At 39.1% G+C, this 22,562-nt stretch overlaps 1 protein-coding gene across 3 annotated transcripts in view; it reads right to left on the bottom strand.

Moving 5' to 3' along the window:
• The window catches only part of GPC5 (glypican 5), a gene marked incomplete at its 5' end in the record, with an annotated part of 1,368,327 nt that extends 1,367,578 nt beyond the window's left edge, over positions 1-749 (bottom strand). For all 3 annotated transcript variants that reach the window (XM_082366023.1, XM_082366025.1, XM_082366024.1), the window contains one exon: positions 584-749. In XM_082366023.1, the coding sequence (XP_082222149.1) occupies positions 584-749 (166 nt within the window). The remainder of the gene's footprint in view (positions 1-583) is intronic.
• Positions 750-22,562: the final 21,813 nt, after the last annotated feature.

Below are 22,562 nucleotides of genomic sequence, written 5' to 3'. Positions count from 1 at the left end.
GTTTAGGTTCCTGCAAGGAGGGCTTGATGCCCGGGCGCGGAGGGGCAGCTAAGGGTCACACCAGGGAGGGCGAGTCTTAATGACAGAGGAGACCGGCCGCCCTTGTCAGTGCCCCGTTCTCCAGCAAAGGAGGATAAGGCAGCTTTGTGTTTTTACTGTCAAACTTACAGCGACCAACCCAACTCCGTCCACCGTACGAGAAAACAGCAACCGAGGCCCCCCGGCGGGGCACTGGGGAAGTTCCCACGCGGAACAAAAACGCGGTCAGGCCGCGCTGTCCCCCGCTGGCAGGTTTACCGGCCTCTTCCAGCGCCTCGGCCGAGACTAAGGGAGCCGGGCGGAAAACAAACGCCCAGAGCTCGGCTCAGCCGCAGGCGGAGTCAGGGAGTCCCCGGAGCTGCGCTGCGCTCGGAATGTTCACGCTGCGCTTCCCCAGATGCCTCCCCAGGATTCACCTTGCGCGGCCGGAGGGCCTCAAAGGTCATCTTCCCACGAAGGGCCATTCTGACAACCTGGGGAGCGCAGGGCCGGCGCTCCGGACGCCCCAGCCCGCGCCCAGCTCCGCGCCGAGTCCGCGCCTTACCTGCCCGCGGCGAATCCTGCAGCCCCTTGACAGGTCCCACCAGGCGCCACTGGAAAAGTTTCCGAACTTCTTCGCAGCTCTGCAAGCCCTCGCTCCGGGTAGACCCAACGAGAGCCAGAAGGAGGAGACAGCGACAGCCCACGCGCCAGGTCTGTGCGTCCATCATCGGTGTCCTGGTCACTCCTTTCCCCGCCGTGGACCCCCACTCTCCCCGCGCGCCTTGCGCTGGAAAAGGCTCGGCGGTCGAGGTTCCCAAGAGGTGCAATCTGTCGGTGGGCTGGGACGCCGGCTTCACCTGCGGGCCCTTGGCTTTCTCCGGAGGTGCCCCAAGGCTGAGACACCGGAGTTCTCGTGCAGAGCGCCGCCAGGTCTCCCTCTCCAGCGGGGCGAGATGGCGCCGCGTGAGCGAGAAAACGGCTGGAGCCGCACGGAGCCCGCGAGTATCAGGCTCGGGCCACCGCCGCGGTCGCCGGGGGCTCGGCTGGAAGCGGCCGACCCGGGACGCGCCGCCAGTCGAGCTCCGCGGACAGGCCCCGCCCCCGCCCCGTGGTCAGGCCACGCCCCCCGCGTGCCGCCCCGGGCCTCACCCGTGGAGCCTGTCAACGGTGGTCCACGCCGGAGAGACAGCAGGGCGGCGCTGCGTGGAGCCAGGAAACAACTAAAACGAAACCCGACCTCGCTCTCCCAATCCATTCCGGGGAACTGCAGTCTGATGAAAAGAAGAGCGAATGTACGAAGAGGCTCAGAGAAGACAAGAGATGAGAAACACCAACTGGGAATATTTCCATATAAATACTTCCGTATAAATCAAGTCCTCAATGCATAGGAATTTGTATTCGAATTGCATGAAATGGGATCTGGGCACAATACAAAAGGCAAAAAACTATTTATAGTTAAAGATCTCAATTGAGAGGCTTGATAGCACTTAGGTTTTAAGAGTGTACGTGAGACGTTATTCTTTTTAAATTGCTGTATGTTTGCTGTTTTGGAACATTGTTTTTGTAACATTACGATTTTCTGAAAAAATTTAGAAGTCATAAAAACTACATTCAAACCTTATAACGTTCTTATTTTCACAGTAAAATCCAGTTTATTCTCTTATTACCCTTTAGCATCATATTTTGCTTCAGTACTTTGTATCTATAAGGGCCCATCTGAGCTTTACCACTTCTGGAATTTCTTTAAAATATTTCTCAAAGAACTACTAGGGTAAAAGTGCTCAGGGAAGTTTCTCACAAGGAAGATAGAAAAATGAAGACTTTAAGTGATTTTAAAATGACAAAGGAATTTTGTCAATTTACAAAAGGACTGCATTAGAAACCATAAGCCAAAGGGCCAGATGTACTTTTGAAATATGATTAACTTAACACTAAGACTGTGAATGACAAGAGTGTTTCATCATATACAGGCACCTGAAGACAGTCCTCCTCCAGTAAAACAAAACTACTTAAAAGCATCACGCCAGGGAGACTATAAGTGCTTTAACCACCTAAAGGGAATTTATTCTCAAATTTGAACCCTTGCCAAGAGATAGAGATGAATAATTTTAAGTCTTAGTTAAATGTCATGGGACTTTTTAATGATCATTGATATCAAAGGCAGCACTTTCAGCATTGATTAGCGTTGATTGATTAGATTGCTTGCTCTAAAATCATTCCAGGGCAATGGCTGAGATACTTCTTCAATGAAATAGCGCTTACTTGGCTTCTGACATCAATTCCATGAATACTAGATTTTTTTTTTTCTTTTTTTTTTGGAGAAGCTCTCTTAGTAAATGAAAACTGAAAAAATTAGCTGCTTTTAAATTCACGGACTTCAAGCAAAGCTTTATGTATGTATCCTAGTAGGGAAAAAAACAAAAAACAAAAAAAAAACTGCCCCCTGAACCTACCAGCCACCAAGTGTGGAAAGACTGCTTGGAAGTCAACTCTATAAGAAGAACAAGAAGAATGACCATGAGTGTGTGTATGGTGCTTAGATGCCAGGCAATATTCTAGGTGCTTTTTAAGGGTAAGAATTCATTCATTTAATCTATAACAATCCTGTAAAGTAGTTACTACTATCTTCACTGTTTTACAGATGAGGAAACAGACACAGAGAGGTGAAGGGGCTTGCCCAAGGCCAACATACCTGCTAAGTGGTGGAACGAGAAATCAAACCCAGGCGTTGGAATCCAGAAGATGTGCTATTAACCACGGGCTCTCCTCGGCCACTCCATGCCATACCAAAGAACCTAGTGGGTTACATTCAGTAACACAAAAGGCTGTTTATAGTTTATCCGGTTTTTTTTTACTAGTAAATATATATAATTTTTATCTGTGGAATTTTATTCTACTAGAATTCCTTCTATGTTAATATAAGGCTAATAAATCCCTAGGTTTTCCAAAAGTTCTTTTTTGTCTTACCAAGATCTCTCCTTGATTGATTTGATCATCATAGAATAGCATTAGCATTAAAAGAATCTCAGAGATTACTTGGTCCAATTCATTCACTTGGAATCTCTAAAACAATTTGTCTTACAAGGATAAAATCACAAACACCACTGAGAATGATTGATGGTTCAGTAAAAACTAATCAACTAAGAAATACTGATTGAACACATACTATATTTTTAGAAAAACAGTAAGCTAGGCAGAATTGGGATTACGGAGACATGTAAGCAAGTTCTCGGTGTTTTTGCAATTTATTTCAGCAGAGTAATTAGGTGGGGCGTTATATACAGAAATGGAGTAGGATCTAATGAGCAAATACATGTCTAGTCCATGTAAAATGTCCTCAATTACAAAAATAAATATTTTGTTTCTACCTCTTATTCCCTACTGCTACCACCATGGATGAGCTTTAAGACAAGCTTCCTTCTGCCAACCAGAATACAATAGCAAAGTGCCTTTCATGTGAACACTCTAGAGCAAAATCTCTACACACTGTACTATAACTAATCTTTTGTTCAGTTTACCTGTAAACATTAAAGATGAAGCTAGAGAGGAATGTCTGTAATTTGACAGTGATAATGCCTCGTTTTTCACAAGTTATTCAATAAACATTTATTGAATGCCTTTTATGTAATAGCACTGTGTTTTGCTTTTGAAATACCAATACTTGTAGATAGAAGCATCTCTAAACAGTCATTATTTAAAATACACTTTAGTATTCTTCTAAATGCAAAGCTTCTAAGTAACCCTTTACAGCGTGTCAACTCAAGACCTTGTAAAGAGAAATAAAGAACCTCCAGCATGGTTTAGGTGATCTTAATGATGTCACATTGCCCTCCCTTCTGACTACTGCTTTAAGCTAATACCGGCCACTGGTTAGCTCACCCTCAGAAACTGGTTGGAGTTAACTGCTGTACCCAATCAAAATTAATAGCTAATATTTACTAAGTGCTTACAGGTATTCTCATTTAACGTTTCAACCACCCCATGAGACAGTCACTATTATACTCATGAGGAAACAGAGGTACAAAGAGATTAAACAGCCTTCCAGAAGCACAGATAAGAGTCCAGGTGTAAGCCAGGCATGCTGACTTCTGCACTCCCATGGCCACCACCTCTCCTGCTCTGACACACCGGACACCTGCCTTGTGGCCCCTGAACTCAACCCATATCATATATGGGTAAAGACCCTGGTGCTCGGTGCTCTTCCTTGGGGACAGCCAGCTGGACCTCATCTCTGTAGTGGTCCAGAGACCTGCAGCGGCTCTAACCCTGGCCCAACTCTACCTTCCCGGCAGCTGCCTGAGGTCCTACTTAACCCTTCAATCAGGAGGACTATAGTGTAAGAACTAAAATTCCAGGAGCTGCCTTGACCTCTTTGACCCTCGTGGGATCCCAAAGGCCTACTGGTGTGTTCTGCACTAGCCAGATACGCCCCCCCAACCCAGCAGTAAAGGATCCCTCCCTGGCCAGCTCCCCTATCAGCCAGACCAGCTCCATCCCACCTTATCGTCCACCTAACCGGTTTCTCGAAATTATCCAACAAGTCAATCACACCCTCCATGGGAACCAAGGGTCACCTACCCCTCTTGTCACTACAAAGCCTGCCTCTCACAGCCCTCTGGTTCACTCGCTCTCAAGTGGAACCCACACGTGGCCCTGCACGGCATGTGGTATCTTCCTCCCCTGGACTGAGTGTGTGTGACTCATAAACTGCTGTGGGTCTCATCTGCCCATCATGTGTCTGGCCATCTCTTATTAATTAGGGAGGGGGAGCCTTCCTTCATCAATGAGGTAAATAGGAGGCAATACAAATGCTTCCACTTAGCTATTTCCCCCCAAAATCCTGACTTTTGCCTTGCCCCACCTTCTCTCTCTCCCAAACGCTGCCCTGTTAAAGGGAGCCAAATTGGAGGTCAGCCCCAGCTGACCCTAGTAACGAATTTCTGCCACCAAGTAATCAGAAGGAAATTGAGGTATCTTCTCCTGATGTCTCCTCAGGTCAAGAGAGCAACTGTTGAGAAGAAACTGCCTGCGGGAGAGAACTCATAGCAAATTACAACATTCCATAAAATACTCAAAACCGGATACCAAGATGAAATGTTCATGGAAGTCAGCGGGAAACTTTGATCAGCAAACACATTTTCACGCAAAAGCTTTCTAAAGAGATATATCTATTGCTAATGTATATTTCCAATTGGAAAAACCTCATCTTCTAATCACCAGTGCATGTTTATCAATGATTTTGAAATATTTTAGATGCACTTATGTCATTATCTCACAGTAATTATGCTTCAAGGCAAAGACAATGTAACTATTTCTCAAAAAGCAATAGATAAATACACTGTTCCTGTGTGGAGGTTTCAAAAGTATTTCATACTGTATTTAATTTTACATCTTTTGTGTTTAATGAAAGACATTTGACTTCTTTCAGAGAATTTACTGAGAAATAAAAATATTAGTTCTAAATGAGAATGAAAGCATTAAAAATGACACTAAGAAAGGAACCCAGGGACACTCAATGAGTTTATGAAACTAAATTTCTTCAAATAATTTTCTTCTAGTCCATATATAAGAACATGAAAACGGTGTTTTTCAGTTGTGACATACATTACATGTGTAAATTACAGTACATTATAATGGAAATGAATACAGTACAAATTTCTCTCATTTGCAAATGTAGACTTTGCACCAACTAATATGAACCCAACTATTTTTGATTTACAAACAGAGTAAAATCCAGATTTAAAATTCAGTTTCATCATTAATTATGCCAATATTTTAAGGAAAGACAATTGCATTAACAAATAAATTCAGTTGTTATCTCTCTGGAATATATAATACTCCTCCTTAAATGTTTTTCAGAAATTAAGCAAGGCAAAAAAAAAATCTTTATACCTGTTTGTTGCTGGTTGTTTAATGTGAGAACTAAAGGGTCGCAGAAGTTTATCTGCCAGACTATAAGCCTGTGAGATCTAGTGAGCCTGCCATATCCACCGCTACACTCTGAGCCATGAATGACTGACTGCATTTTGTGTCCATCCATAACTTTACTGAATGAATTTGGCCCCCATGAGTTTGATGTTCTCATGTGCCCTGTATTATCTTTATTAGATTTCTGTGATTATTTTTTTTTCACATCTTTATTGGAGTATAATTGCTTTACAATGGTGTGTTAGTTTCTGCTTTATAACAAAGTGAATCAGCTATACATATACATATATCCCCATATCTCCTCCCTCTTGCGTCTCCCTCCTACCCTCCCTATCTCACCCTTCTAGGTGGTCACAAAGCACCGAGCTGATCTCCCTGTACTATGCAGCTGCTTCCCACTAGCTATCTATTTTACATTTGGTAGTGTATATATGTCCATGCCACTCTCTCACTTCGTCCCAGCTTACCCTTCCCCCTCCCCGTGTCCTCAAGTCCATTCTCTACTTCTGCATCTTTATTCCTGTCCTGCCCCTAGGTTCTTCAGAACCTTTTTTTTTTTTTTTAGATTCCATATATATGTGTTAGCATACAGTATTTGTTTTTCTCTTTCTGACTTACTTCACTCTGTATGACAGTCTCTAGGTCCATCCACCTCACTACAAGTAACTCAATTTCATTTCTTTTTATGGCTGAGTGATATTCCATTGTATATATGTGCCACATCTTCTTTATCCAGTCACCTGTCAATGGACACTTTGGTTGCTTCCATGTCCTGGCTATTGTAAATAGAGCTGCAATGAACATTGTGGTACATGACTCTTTTTGAATTATGGTTTTCTCAGGGTATATGCCTAGTAGTGGGATTGCTGGGTCGTGTGGTAGTTCTGTTTTTAGTTTTTTAAGGAACCTCCATACTGCTCTCCATAGTGGCTGTCTCAATTTACATTCCCACCAACAGTGCAGGAGGGTTCCCTTTTCTCCACATCCTCTCCAGCATTTATTGTTTGTAGATTTTTTGATGATGTGTGATTATTTTTCAAGCAGCAGTCAGCCTTTTAATTTCAACTTAACTGCTACATTTTTACCTTCAAAGTGGACACTATCTCTATCTGATAGAATAGTATAAATAAACACTTTTGAAACCAGGTTTTAACTTCCGGACTAAAATTATGTATGGGTCATTGCATCAAGTATCTGACTTTCAATAAATCTCTGATGTCTGTTTCATTTCTTTTCATTTCCTTTCCTATGATAAAAATGTGAGGTCAATGTCTTAAACATTTAATGTTACTACCAAATTAATTATTAGTCAAGTTAAAGAATTGTTTTTCTAATTGTTTTTCTGCAGCTTATATTACAATATCTTAAATATTCATATCTTCAGATAAGATGAATTTTAATACTACACATTAAATATTCTCCAGAATGATTATTCATTATCTGTGTCATTTTGGACAAGTTGTTAAACCACGCTGACACTCTTTCCTTATTACGTAAAATGAGGGGGAAATAGAATACCTGTTATGTTATTGACAGGGTTAACTGAGATAACATATGTGACGTGTTTTGTTCAATTCTTGGTTCATATAAGCACTCAGTAAATAGACATTATGATTCTTCTCCATTGGAAAAATACCGGTCATTAATTCCTGATCTGTTAGTTACATCCCGGATGTAATTAGGACAATAAACCCGCTCCTCTGAACCCAACAACTGTTCAAAACTAAAATCTTTTGCCCTCCTCATATTCATAGTACAATTTCTTCATATTATTTAGCATTTATGCACCTGTCAAATTATTTGAGGTGATGGGGGGTAATGGCAACAAGGAGCTTTATCTCAACTCAGTGTCAGGACAGGAGAGTCTAAGTTGCCCAAGGTCATGAGTTAAGTCATTTTTTAAAAAAATACTCCTCTCAGAACATAATGAGCACTTACAGCAAGAACTGGAGACTAATTATCGTTAGCTTTTTAAGATGCAAAGTGTAGACGCTCTACTAATGATAAAGCCTCAAAATTGATAATTATCCTTGATTAACGAGTAGGCAAGTTCTTCCAGAGGCTTTCACGGCCGTGCACCATTGTCATAATTGATCTTTAATTGTTCCATCTAAAAACTCCTTTTATCATATGTTTAATCTTTGCTATTTATAAATAAGGTCCAGGAACAGGCCTTATTAACTACCCCTAGATGTGATATCACTTTACAAATGTCTTTGCAATTTAATTAGCATTCAGTCTAATTCTTTAGATTTGCATATGAAAAGGTACAAGCAGTTCATGCTCTCAGGCAGAAAGGAGAAATCCCTTGCTCTGACCACTTTTGAATTCCCTTCTTGATCCAGATTTTGTGAGAAGAGACAACAATCCTCCCTCTGGAGGTGGCTGCGGAGATTTTACATAATTGCCAACTTTCTGCTCCTGAAGGAGAATTGTACTCTGGTCTTTCCTATCTTGGGAGGAAAAAAAACTCCATCTGACCTACTGCAGTTCCTATATATCATCCTAGTTTTCCCTCACTCTTCTTTTTCTGCCCATATTCTCAAATGATCTTGTAACTGTTCTCCTGATGTTAACAAATCACATTAGTCCAAAAACCTCGTGGCCCATTTTTTGCATAACTGGCTGAACCTGAGGTTGCTAAACATTCTCTTAAAGTCATTCTCTTAAAGCTCTTCAGCTTCCTTGGCAGTGCGGCCCTAGTGCTCCTAGCTCTCCAACATTTCCTTCTCTATTCTTTTGCCTGTTTCTCCCCCTCTCTCCTGCCTCCCAATGGTTAGTATATCCCAAGGCTTAGAACTTAAGATTTGCTCTTCTTTTCCTACATATTTCTAGAAGGATGTACTGGGTTGAATAGTGTTCCCCTCAAAAAATTCACGTCCACCCAGAACCTCAGAATGTGACTTTATTTGGAAATAGGGCCTTTGCAGATGTAATTAATCAAGGATTTGGAGATGATATTATCCTAGATTTAGCGTGAGCCCAAAATCCAGTGACTGGTGCCCTTATAAGAAGATGAAATAACACAGAGACAGAGAAAAAGGAGATGTGAAGAGGGAGGCAGAGACTGGAGTGATGCAGCTACAACCCCAGGAATGCCAAGGATGCTACAACCACCTGAAGCCAGAAGAGAGGCATGGGATGGTTCCTTCCTTAGAGCCTCCAGAAGAAACCAGACCTGCTGACACCCTGATTTCAGACTTCTGGCCTCTTGAACTATGCGAGAACAATATTCTGCTGTGTTAAGCCACAGAGTTTGTGGCAGTTGTGGTAACTGGTTATGGCAATCCTAGGATAATTTAACAAACACAAGACCCTGAAGTCTGTTCTTTTTATTAATAAAATCATCCTTGCTAACCCAGAATGTATTGTATCTGCTCTCTCCTCTAATGTCTCTATGTAATATAAATTACAAGACTTGGCAATTTATCCACCTTTCTCCCATATTCATCTTTTTCATTCCAACTACCTCACTCTTTCTCATTAAGTTAGCAGTTGATTGCATTAGTTTCCAGAGAGAGTTCATCACTTAAAAATCTCTTCCTCATCTAAATCATCCTCCTGGGCCCAGGTCAGTTTGTATCAGGCCTGTACTCTATTCAAAAAACTGAAATATTATTGAATTGATTATTAATTGATGGCAAAGCAGACTCCACCATCTAACCCTGTGTTTCTTCAAATATAGTTGGGGGAATACCTGCATCATATCAACCTAGTGTATTAGAATGCAGATTCCTGGACCTTATCCAAAAATAGATTCTTGGTTTGGGATCCAGAGTAATTCTCATAAAACACTTATGCAAGCTCAGTATTTAGGCTTAGTGAAAACACTTTACTTTGCTGTAAATCCACTCTCCTTCCTACATGAGCCAATTGTTTTTTCCAGCGGGAGAGAAATCCATGATTTACCACTCTCCCCAATATACCTTGTTCATTTCTACTTGTAAGCATCAGTTAAACCTGGAATTACTTCCTTCTTCCTCTCTTTCTTTCTTTGAAAGCTCAACTCGTTTCCTACATTATTGTGCCAATCATTATTTGCTGCTCAATTACGTATCATTATTTAAGTTATTATGTGGTTATGCTTTGTTTCCCTAAGAAAATCTTAAGCTGCCCCACATTGCTCAAAAGATCTAGGAACTCAGTAAGTATGTGTTGAATCAATGCCTGAAAGAAAGGCTTGGAGCAGCACCTTAAAAGGCTAATCAATCTCTGTAGGAGACTTAGATGTACACTGCCTCATTAGAAAGTAAACTAATGGGAGTGGAGGCTCATATTCCTACTCATTGCACTCGAGTACAATTAAGAAGGCTGATGGATGATAATTTAATAATGATAACATGTCTGATATTTGCTCTTCAGAAATTTGAGGGTAGATATCTAGACTTAAACTACCAATTTTAAGTCATATTGTCTACTGGTCTAATAGCTATTGAATTAGTCTTAATGCAATAAAATTTGACTAGTAATTTAGGAAAATAATTATTATGTTTATAAAAGTATAATTTCAAAACTAAAATCATACCAGTCAGTATTCATTACTTATTTTCAAATACAAGTCATTTCATTGACTGACAAATATCTATTGAGCATAACATGTACTATGCAAAACAAAATATTGATTACTTGGTCCATAACATATTAACCATGGAAACTAAACATAGAATGATATCTACTGCTCTTTATGAAGGGGAAAACATAAATATTCTGCAGAGAGAGATCTACAATACACAGGTTCTATCAGCCTGCTTTATCTTTTTAAATCCAAATAAATGTAAATAATCACAAATAACATTTTAAGGAAATTTCTCTACAATCATAAAGCAACCTATGCTTTTTAACTGTGACTTGGCTTTCACTAATTAGCTTATGCCTCACTCAGAAGAAAACAAAAGTTTCTATATTTCAGAATTCAAAGCACATTCCCTGCATTCTCTGTTCCTTATTGTCACTTCAGATGTTACCTAGAGAAAAACTGGAGAAGCCATCATACTAGATCTCCAATATCACCCTGTCCACACATTTAACACAATGAATGTTCCCTCAGAATCCAAAAAGCATTACCTAAACCACTCATTTAGACCAAACCCCGCTGAGTCCTTTATCAACATCGGTGTGCCCTGAATCATTTCATTGATTCATTCTAACATCAAAGCACCTACAGGCCAGGCTCTGTTCCAAGTACAGAACTAGAGATGCAGAGCTGAATCACATGCTGTCCCTTCCTTCAAAAAATTCACAGTTCAGGATAGACAAGCACATAAACAAATAAGGACCGTAAAGGGTTATGGCTGCCCTCGCCAGCGTGCAAAGAAAGGCTACAATGGCTTCCCTAAGCAGAAAGCTCAAGAAGCAAGCTTTTGTCTTGTGCAATTGCTTAACACATGTCCTTCTAATGTTTCAAAATGCACTTTAATCAAATACAAACTTTAAAATAAAGTACAAATACCTCCTTATGATAAGTCATTGTATCTAAGGGGATATCTATGTATCTATGTTGAGACTCATTAGGTTTAGCAAGCATAGATTCATGCTCTTATTCTCATCCACTCAGCGCACTAATAAAAAATAATCCATATATCACATCAACACGATAGCATATAATGTTGTCCATAAAAATTTTACTTTAAAAGTTTCAAATAACTTGAGGAATATCAGATGAGAAAACTAAGATTGAGACGTAGATAGAACATGTTTGCAGCTGTGGTAAAAACTGCATAGAAAACAGGATGATAAAAATACACTAACTGGTTATTTCTGGTTTATTACTTTCTTTTTTATAGAATCAGGCTTTTCCAAATTTATAGTTGAAATCTGAAAATAAGCATTTTAAACAAATAAAATTCCATACTGGCCTCAGAAAGGAATCTACATTCCCCCACATTAGAGAAAGGAAAGGAAGTAAACTAAAAGATGAGTGGAAGCAAAGAGCTCTAAAAGGAAATGCTTGACTAACATTCCTATAACAAGAGATTTTCAGATTGGTTTTTTTTTTAGATTTTCAGATATTTGATAGGACTTTATGACTGTTCATTTTGCAGCTCAGTAAATTTTTAAATATGAATCTTTATATCCAAATTAATTAATGTGCCTGAGGGTTTAAGCAGCTAAGTGGAAGCATACCAGGCTCTTCAAGTTATTCAAAAGGTGCTCAGCTCCTGTCTCTGCCCTTCTCCCCTGTGGCTTCCTCTGCTCCCAGGTCCCTTGCTCCTGCCCACAGGGCCTCAGCACTCCCCTTCTCTCCGGTAACTTCTCCGATGGGGAGTCCGAGAGGCGGCAGAGAGGAGACAAAACCAAGTCACTGTAAACAGCCAAGAGTGAAAAGATAAGCAGTAAATCTCAACAACTATCTAAAAAGCTCCAGAGGAACCAAAGAATATGTTACTGACATGTTTGTGCTGATTGTATGCTAATTTGGATAATCTGTAAGTAAAATACAATGTTGTCCCTGTTACTTTATTATTACTTGACCAGTGAATCCTCATTAAGTTTCTTTGCAGTATTTTTTGTGTTGTTTCTTAAAGTCACTTTTAATCACATTACTTAAAAAAAAAAAAGCAAATTACTTCCTCCTCATCAGCCCCTGGATCTAGTCAAAATTTCCCTCCATCTTTAATATTCTGTTACCTTATGCCAGTCACCAAGCCTCTCAGAGTCTCCAATTTCTCTAGAGGGACTGAGCTAAATGGCCTGTTATATCTCTTCCAGCTATGAAATTCTATAAAAAAAATTTTTTTAATTTTATTTATTTATTTATTTATTTATGGCTGTGTTGGGTCTTCGTTTCTGTGCAAGGGCTTTCTCTAGTTACGGCAAGTGGGGGCCACTCTTCATCGCGGTGCGCGGGCCTCTCACTATCGCGGCCTCTCTTGTTGCGGAGCACAGGCTCCAGACGCGCAGGCTCAGTAGTTGTCGTTCACGGGCCCAGCTGCTCCGCGGCATGTGGGATCCTCCCAGACCAGGGCTCGAACCCGTGTCCCCTGCATTGGCAGGCAGACTCTCAACCACTGCGCCACCAGGGAAGCCCCTAAATTCTATAAATTTTTAAAAATATAATTGGGTTTAAACAGGGGCTCTTGAGAAACAACAAGCAAAAACATTTAATGCTCAAATGGATTGACACAGTCTCACTATTTACGTAGATTTGAAAAAAAAATCATACATAATTAACTTTTGAGGCTCCATATTCTACAAACACATAAAGACAGACTAAAATATATACAGATGAAAACAAGGTCGATAATCTTCGTAATAGCATAGAAAATAAACCTAGCTCTGCAATAGAAAGGTGGCAGGTGGTTTTGTCTCATGATTTGGGTAACTCAGGATTTAAAACGGCTTCACATAATGCAAAAGCCACGGCTATCTTATTATATTTATTAGCATTACTGATATTAGCAGTAGCCTTTTTTTAACCACTTATTATGTGCCAGGGTCTGTGGTAAGTGTTTAACGTTCATTTTTTCATTAATCCATGTTACAGCCTGTAGGTACAATTGTAGTTCCTATTACACACATGAAAGAAATCAAGGCTCAGAGAGATTAAGTAGCTCGAGGAGGTCACAATGCCAGCGAGCAGGAGAACCGGATCTGGAACACAGGTCTGTCTGATCTGCCTGTGCTCTTAACCACTGCCCTAGCACTGTCACTCTGCTCATTAAAAGCCCTAACGACACACCTCTGTCCATTACATAGTGTGCCACTCCAGGTTCCTTTTGAGCTGAACCCCAACCTACCTCTTCAGAGTTGTTTTCCACTGTTTCCTTTTGTACTTCATTCAAGCCAAACTGCATCACTTCTTTTCCCATCTTTGTGCCCTTGACTAAGCTATTGGTTCCTCGACCTTTATTCCCATTCCCTACACATGTCTCAAATTACACACATTGTTCATGAAGCCACTTTGTCTTATATGAAGCCATGATCCCCTCCTCCATTCTCATATTATTTCATTTGTTCCTCTTCTGTGGCATTTATTGCCTCGTTATTGCGTATGATTGTTCGTATGTCTTCCTTTATCACCTCCACTAAAGTGAAGTTCTTGTGTACAGAATCAATGAAGAGTTCATTTTTGTAGCCTCAAAGCAATTAGCAGAAGAGGGAATGTGGTTAGCTTAGAATATTAGTATTTGTTCTCAGATAATCAGAAAGTTTCAAAATGAATATTTTGTTTTAAGGCCCAGTAACATGCATTGGAAACTTGAGCTGCTCTAATCAAGGAATCATTTAAGAGGAAAACACACAGATACTTACACGATACATACGCACACACATGCACACATACACACACTTAAAGAAATTAAGTAAAACAAGTAGAAATCTGAAAAGCTGAGATTATTTTTTGGTTTTGGCTAATTTTCACTTAAGCATGTGGGGCCACTGAACTTTAGGGCTTCCTTTATGTTACATTTCTGATTCTCACAACAATTACTGATACCTTGAACAAAATATTATATCTAATAATTTTTAAATTTCATCAAAGAAAAACCAGTTTAATAGTTTTATTCTTATTTACCTTTCTGGCTAATCTATAAGACTCGAAATAAAAACAGAGTCTGCACAGCACAAACATCTATACATTTACAGTTAAAGCTAAAACTTTTTTTCCTTACTATGAAATTTTAATTAGAAGCAGAAAACATGGAACAAATAAACTTTTAATGTGCTCACAGAATTTTTTCTGCCCTGGCAGGCTATGGAGTCCTGTTTCGGGGAGCTCCACAGCCAACTATTTATGGTTCATAACAAAATGTTTGCCATCAAACAATGTCTTGACTCTGCTCTCTGCTTACAATAGGTCTGTTCGTCCTCAACTGCCTGCCGGCTTCACTTCCCTAGAAACCTCTTCAAGAGCTGCATTCATCAGACTTCTACTCTCCAAATAATAATGCTCTCATCACTAAGAAAAAAACATCTTATCCAAGTGCCTTAGTTTCATCACTTTCAGCACAACATTTCAGACTGAATTGCTATCATATTATTGTATTATGTCACGGGTATTCCTTTCTCTTTTAACATTCATATATGGTCAATCATTGTATTATCAATTCTCCATTCAGAAATTTTCTGGGATTTACTCTTCATCAGTCTTACTACTGTCAACCCAATCCAAGCTTCAACTTCCCATAACTCACCTATTCTGCAAAGACCTCTGTGAGTTCCAATGTGAAAGTCGGTCCATTCAAAAACCATGGTAGTTAAATACAAAAGAGAGCCTAACATATAATAAGGAAACAAAGTTACTTAAATGATTTCAGGTGCCTACAGATTGCAAGCATAGAATAAATATTTGTTGAATGTAGAAATATAATCTATTCATGAATATTTAAAGGATGAAGAATTAAAACGTAATACAACATATTCTTACTGTACAATTTCATCTTAAGTTTTTCTACATGGTATCCTTCATAGTAAGTTTCCAGTTCCTGACTTATCCCAGATTATTACTGTCCAGAAATAGATCTAACCGTTGTGGCCACAGATGGTAAATGCTCATCAATCGAAAAATCCAAGATACTAATCATTACACAAATATTTTTCTAGTAGTTGTTTTTGGAATTGTTACCAGCTTACTGGTTTTTGTTTCCTTTTCCTCCCTGGATCATTATTCCTGAATTAGACTATAACAGATGGTACAGATGACTTGTTTTTCCAGATGTTCTAGATTTTTTGATGTAAAACCTCAATGTACAATTGAGGAAGTAATAAACACCCTTGACTAGCTTGAAAAGCATGTTCAATTTCTATATGTTTAAGTAGCAAGTCAAGTTTATTCACCAAGGCCCAGAACCAATTTACTGTTCTCCATCTTTTTTAATGCCTTATTTTCTCTACATAATCCCAATGTAACAATAATACCTAGCACACCATAATCACCTAGTTGGCATGTTGTATAAATGTACAGACCATTTACACTTGAAAAGTTAAATTTTTGCCTTCCTTAGCAATGAAATATTAATTTCACCCATTTCTTTTTATTCTTTTTAAAATGTGGCTATTGGGAAAATTTTTAAATTACATATGTGGCTTACATTATATTTCTAGTGGAACACTTTTGATCCCTTAAGAGCACTTAGTGAATGTACTAACATGTATTCACACTATATTACATGGTCTGAATCACGTTAGGTTTTAAAACTTTTCTTCTGAATTCATATCTGATATAACTTTCAGTTTCTGGTTAAATGCACCATATTCATTCAAATGCATTTTCGTTTTCAAATTCTGCATTGAACACTTTAAAGAGAGCTAGCCTATTTTGGTGCTGCACTTAACAAGACAGTTGCAAAGCATTGGAGCCACCAACTGTTCAAAAGTGGCAATACCCAGCTAATTCAATCGTTCGCAGAACAAGACATAAACATCTGTGAGAAACAATTCTGTGAAGGAAAAAAATGCTGAAAATAATACATAAGCGGTATGTATGGTTTCTACTTTAAGTTAATGTACTTTGTCTATCCAGGGAAAATATTTATATTGGCTCACATTTCAGTAAATTCTATTTGGAAAATAGAAGGGACTATTTCATGAAAAAAGAATACTGATAAGTATATAGAAAACTGTATATGGACTAAAAGATTTCAAGTAAATATTAACGAGTCTCTATAGTTATGCTGTTTGAAAATTTTAATTGGTAGAAATTAGAGAACAACAACAATAAATCCTTCATGTAACAGAAAACAAAGCAGATTATACACATTTTTAAAAAACAGATGCTTATAAATTTTTCGTGATTTTTTAAAAATGTATCCATAACTGTGGAATATGGCTCTGCAGGGCCTTTTCTTGTGCCGTGATGTTGCTAATGACAGTCATGGCTGTTATCGATTCCGCTAATGCTGGGGGTGCTTCACACAGGACCAGATGGCCTCACTATATGGCAGCTGAGGCCTGATGGACTGTTTTGGCTCCCACCAGAGTCCCAGGGTCCCTGGCTGGTTTGGTGGAAAAATTTTCAGGCTTACTTGGCGTGACAAATAAGGAGGTCCATGTCTTCTGCCTGGGACTGGAAATAGAGGCAAAACCGCCAACTTAGCAAACTTAAACCTTCAAATGCCCCACCTCAGGTAATAGAGCCAATGATAGAATTCATTCCATCCAGTCTGTCTTTCTTGGGTGTTTGACAAGTCCAGCAGCGACGTCCCCATAGCTCTAGGGAATCTTCTACAGAGAAAGGCAGGTAATGGGTCCTATCTGTGGTTGAGGCCAAAGAGAGCCCTGAAACTCTCCACCATCATCTACATATGAACTGCTGCCAAACGCTAATCTTATTTCATGCTAACTTTAGAGATCTGGTGACATCTGAAAGAAATCTTGCAGTTGCTGTGGTCAGAGGACTTCAGAATGAACCATGCCATATTTTTGCTGGTGACAGCGTTAGAAGAGGGTCACAAGAAGATGGAGCCGGGCTTCACAGGGGAGAGAGATGGGAAAACTGTGTTTGGAGACATATACACTCTTTATTTCGAGGCATACACATCCTTAGGCAAACTGAATAATGTTAATGTTTCAAGAGATTTTTCTGCAACTTTAAGAATACTGTACAATCTTCTGTTTTCCTTTGTGGACTCAATCAACCTTCTTAGAAATTTAACATTTGAGGTTTTCTAGGTCTGACCTGAATTCTACGACAAATAAATCTTCTCTCAGAAAGTTTCCTAGAACTATCAGTTTGTTGATATAGTCTATATTCAAATGTATTCGTATGTTTAAAACTTGACACCATCTCAAAATTTTATTCTGATTCATTATGTTTTAAATATATCTATTTGAAACCTCTTATTTTAAAATGTTTTGTTTATGGTGTAATTTTACATTAGAATTATTCTTATAAAAATAACTCTAGATGTTTATGGGTAACGAATACATGTGAAAGTTTTGTAACATATAACATGTTATCATCAATACAATTTCACACGGGAAAACAAAGTATGAAAGTACATGTTACAGGTAGAATAAAGAACTGGGCTGTTTAGTGTTATACAGAAGAGGTAGAGACATGATTTCTACCTTAATGGAAATTACAGACTAGTTGGGGAGGCAAGGCTGACACAGAAACACAGAAATGAAAATTAAGAATAAACATGGGCGTTAGACTTTGCAATGAGTGCCAAGGGGTTCAAGGAAGTCTTGATGCAACAGGGAAGTTTTCACTGAAGAGAAGCAACCACTGAGGGCTTTGAAGACTGAATATAACTTGGACAAATAGAAAAGAAAGAGAAAGATGTTCTAGGAAATGGGAACAAAATGAGAAAGAAGATGGAAAAATAGTAATTTGATTTGCCTGTGGGATAGTGAGGACAGGAGTGTGGCTAGATTGGAACAGGATGGTGAGAAATAGCAAAAAAAAAAAAAGAGTGAACAATAACAATAATAATATTGAGTAAACAGCCTTAAATGGGGTCAGGATCTGAACTCAAGCAATCTAGCCTCAGAGCCTCTGCACTTTCCACTACATTAAATATAACAAATAGGTCTAAATAGAAAATCAGCACCCCAAAGAGGAAGAGAAAGCAAAAGTGTTAACGTTTTCTGCCAGTATAAAAATTTAAAAAAAAAAGAGAAATATTACTTGTTCATTCGTTTAGGTACCGAATATTCTTGAATTTCCATCACATACAAACTTCTGTGCTAGACCAGAAAAATACAAGTGGAGAAGATAAACTTTCTGTCCTCAAGGAATTCACAGCCCAGTCAGGGAGAAAGGCAAGTAAATAGGCACCATTTCATTTTCTGAAAAGACTACCACATCCTTAAGAGGCAAATCCTTTCTTTACTTGTCTTTCTTCCTTTCTTCTTCCCTCCCTCCCTCCCTTCCTTCTTGCTTTTCTTTCCTTCTCTTTTCTCAGTACTTGTCTCAACTGGTATGTTAAGCTTCAGGAAAGACAACGTATTAACAAAATGTTTAATATAACAATGCAAAAGCAAGTTTTCAGGCAGTTATTTTTTGTAATGACTTGGTGTAAATTTGAGAACATGACACTTAAGCTGAAATTAGAAAAGATTCTGAAGAGATATTATTATCATTATTATTATTATTATTAAAGGATAAATGTGATCAGAAGACATTATTTATCACTCAAGTCCTTTATATATGCTGATGCTGTTAGACAACCAATTTTCTTAAATATTATGCTCTAGTATATAAGTAACATGAATAACACACTAATTTAATCATTAAGAAAGAATTAAAGATATTTACTCTACTAGAGTCAATAGTAAAGATATGTACTATTGTAGATGTAACTGTTGATTGAACACTAATATTTATAAACTCAAAAGCATGGCCCATGTTCAAGAATAATATTTGTTCTGAAAGTCTGACAATTTAATATTTAGCTAAGTACAATTAGCAACCATTCCAAAATGACGTTCACCCTTTTAGTATCTTGGACGCATATTTGCCTTATATCTCAAACAAATTGGACATCCTCCTATATTTACAGGAATATAAAAAAATTCCTGCTGATAGAAACTAAAAGAAAAAAATTATACTATCTTTCAAAGTATCTGATTTAAAACCATTGTCATCTTATGACCAGTTATTAGATTAAATGTTATTTAAATGGTTTAGTCAAATTCAGTCAAGTACATGTGTGTATGTACTTAAGAATCATCACAACAAATTCTAACATTTGCATAAGTTAAATTTAAATTCATGTAAGTTATTGTTATTTTCCCCTTCAGCTTACCATCGGATGAAACAATTAAATGTCAGTGTAATCAGCTCCTGTTTTTGTCCATGGTGTTTCCACTGATAGCATCAAAAAAGAATTACCCAGGGCTTCCCTGGTGGCGCAGTGGTTGGGAATCTGCCTGCCAATGCAGGGGACACGGGTTCGAGCCCTGGTCTGGGAAGATCCCACATGCCGTGGAGCAACTGGGCCCGTGAGCCACAACTACTGAGCCTGCGCGTCTGGAGCCTGTGCTCCGCAACAAGAGAGGCCACGATAGTGAGAGGCCCGCGCACCGCAATGAAGAGTGGCCCCCGCTTGCCGCAACTAGAGAAAGCCCTCGCACAGAAACGAAGACCCAACACAGCCGAAAATAAATAAATAACTTTAAAAAAAAAATTACCCATTTGGTGGTATCAGTATCTTCAAGACATGACTTTGCCAAAGAAAATTTCAGCTGGAAGAAATGTCCTGCTACTTCAAGCACAGATGAGACCCCATGGAGTTGGAACTCGTCTGGTTTTGTGGGTGAATGGAGAAGGAAGTGCCACATGTCAGTGGAATACTAGATCATAAGTTGGCATGTCAACAGCTAAATGGGGCCTTGAATTACTACCTTTCAAGAGGTTTTGTCATAACAAGAAATATAATATATGTGCCAATTTCCAAAAGACAAGTCTTCACATATTTAAATAAACCTTTTGCAGAAGTTTTACTGTTAGGTGGAGAACACCAACCCAAATTCCAGGTCAGTTTGATGAGGAAGAGTTGATTCATGGATTGGGTCATTTGACAGATATTTTCAGTCACATGAATAAGGTAAATCCTTGGATTGGAGGCCTTGAAGTGACACTGTAGATACTGATGAAAAGTCGCTTAGCTTATCTTTAGACACAAGTTGCCAATCTGGAAAAGGGATACTGAAAGCAGACACCTTCGTGGATGGTCCAGCACTGGAGAAAATTCTTCAGACTATGAATGATAATAAGAGAGGTCAGGAAATTTCACTCCAAACGGGAATCTGCAAGCACCTGTAAGCCCTGCAAACCACGCTTGAAGATGTCTTCTGCACGATCATAAGGATTCCTAACTTGCCAAAGAGGATCAGATCAAAAACCACTCCACTGTGTTGAGTCTGAATTCAAGTCAAGCACCAGCAGCCTTCTTCTTGAATTTACTTTATACCTTATTTATTTGATAATTTTTTAAATTCACTTTCAATTTGTGAAAAAGTGAGAGGAAGGTATAATTCTTTGGTCAAAGAATAACATTTTAACATTGGTCAAAACTCTTTCTGTGGCAAGTGACAACTCAAACTAGCTTAAGTAAAAATGTAAATTTAGTTGGCCTGTATAAGTAAGAGTTTTTTCATGGTAAATCTTCATGGATCTGGGATTAAAATGATACAGGCTTGCACTATCTTTCTTTTTTTCCACATTGTGGGGGATAAAATGGCCACCCACAACTTAGTAACCCCAACTGAAAGATGAAGCTCTTCCCCTATAGCTATGAAAGTAAAGTCTCATGGACTTTGGGGTCAAATGCTACCTTTTACCCAACATTCTCACTGAGACTGATTCAGGTGTCCACTTTTATGACTAAAGAGAGGTGGAGTAACTCATTCCCCACAGGAAAATGGACTTCTCTCACCAGTAACAGAGTAGGATACATGGAGAACTATTCATGGTCTCCCTGGGAAAAACACACTCATCACCCCACAGAGGCACACTGGGTGTGTTGAACAAGCATGATGTAAGGACTGTCATCACAATGACAAGTTATGTCTCTTACCTTGGTTTCAAAATTTATTCAGTTCAGGTAATCTTTCCTTATGGCGAAAGAATACTTGAGCAGACTCATGGTTTCTGTGGTCACTAACTCACAGAAAATAAAAGTTCTTCAGTTACTGTTAGTGGTAAGCACAGTTTCAATTTAAAAAGTAGAATGCCCAGTACAAATTATGAAACAAAATTTTAAATTTTATTTAGTATCAAACATTCTTTTTCTCCTAAACTGCGACCTGCTTTCTCTGGAGACGCGTCATGGGAAGTGGCAGTGGAGGGTAGTGGGGGGACAGAGGGGGGTGTCTTTCTGCTCTTGGCCCCCACCCCTTCTCTTCAGACATTTCTTAATGCAGGATCTCTCTCTCCCACAGCGCCCTTGACCCAGGCAGTCAGATGAATTTCACCTCCAGATGGTCTTCTACCATTCTCTCCGCACTCGTATACCTGTATGTGTTCATCTTCGTCCTTTTCCTGCTGAGGTTTTCTGGCCCTTACACAACAAGATCCATGATATCCTACACATGTCTGACATCTGGCTCATCTGTGCAAAACCACAACATAACTTGGTGTCTCCTGACCAGTACACATGCCAACAACTCTTCAATAAAGTCTCTTACCCAAACTCCTCTTTACCTTGACCCCTTTTTATACTCCTTAAGGAACAGGTCTTTAGAGCCATTTCCTTTCTAATTCTGCATACGTATGCTTCTTGTGGGCAGACAATTTTAACTCCTTTGTTCACTGCTCTATCTCCAGCACTTAGAATAACAAGTGGCTCATTATAAGCACTCCACGTTGAATAAATCAATATGAAGTTGAGATCTGTCCCCCTCTCAGTTAACCTGACACTGATTACTGGTGCCTTTGTCAAAACGGAGACAGGAAAGTCCCGCTTATAACATCATTTTAAACATGCACAAATAATTCCCACATTTCCTCTATTTAATAGAGTAAATACAATTATCCCACTTACAACTGAAAATGCACTTACACTTCCCCAGAGGCAGAGAACACAAAATCAAATCTAGCTACTAAGTAAAATGGTATGTCCAGGATCTCTTGAGAAGCACGTTTTTCCTGTCCAATGTGAGGTATCATATCTGGCAACATTTGACTAAATTGTAAGTTTAATCACCCTATGTTCTGGTTTATCTACTGT

The sequence above is a fragment of the Balaenoptera borealis genome (assembly GCF_965194805.1).
Source record: "Balaenoptera borealis genome assembly, chromosome: 18".
NCBI classification, from domain to species: domain Eukaryota; kingdom Metazoa; phylum Chordata; class Mammalia; order Artiodactyla; family Balaenopteridae; genus Balaenoptera; species Balaenoptera borealis.
The sequence above is the reverse complement of the archived record's forward strand: the minus strand, read 5'-3'. Positions and strand labels throughout refer to the sequence as shown.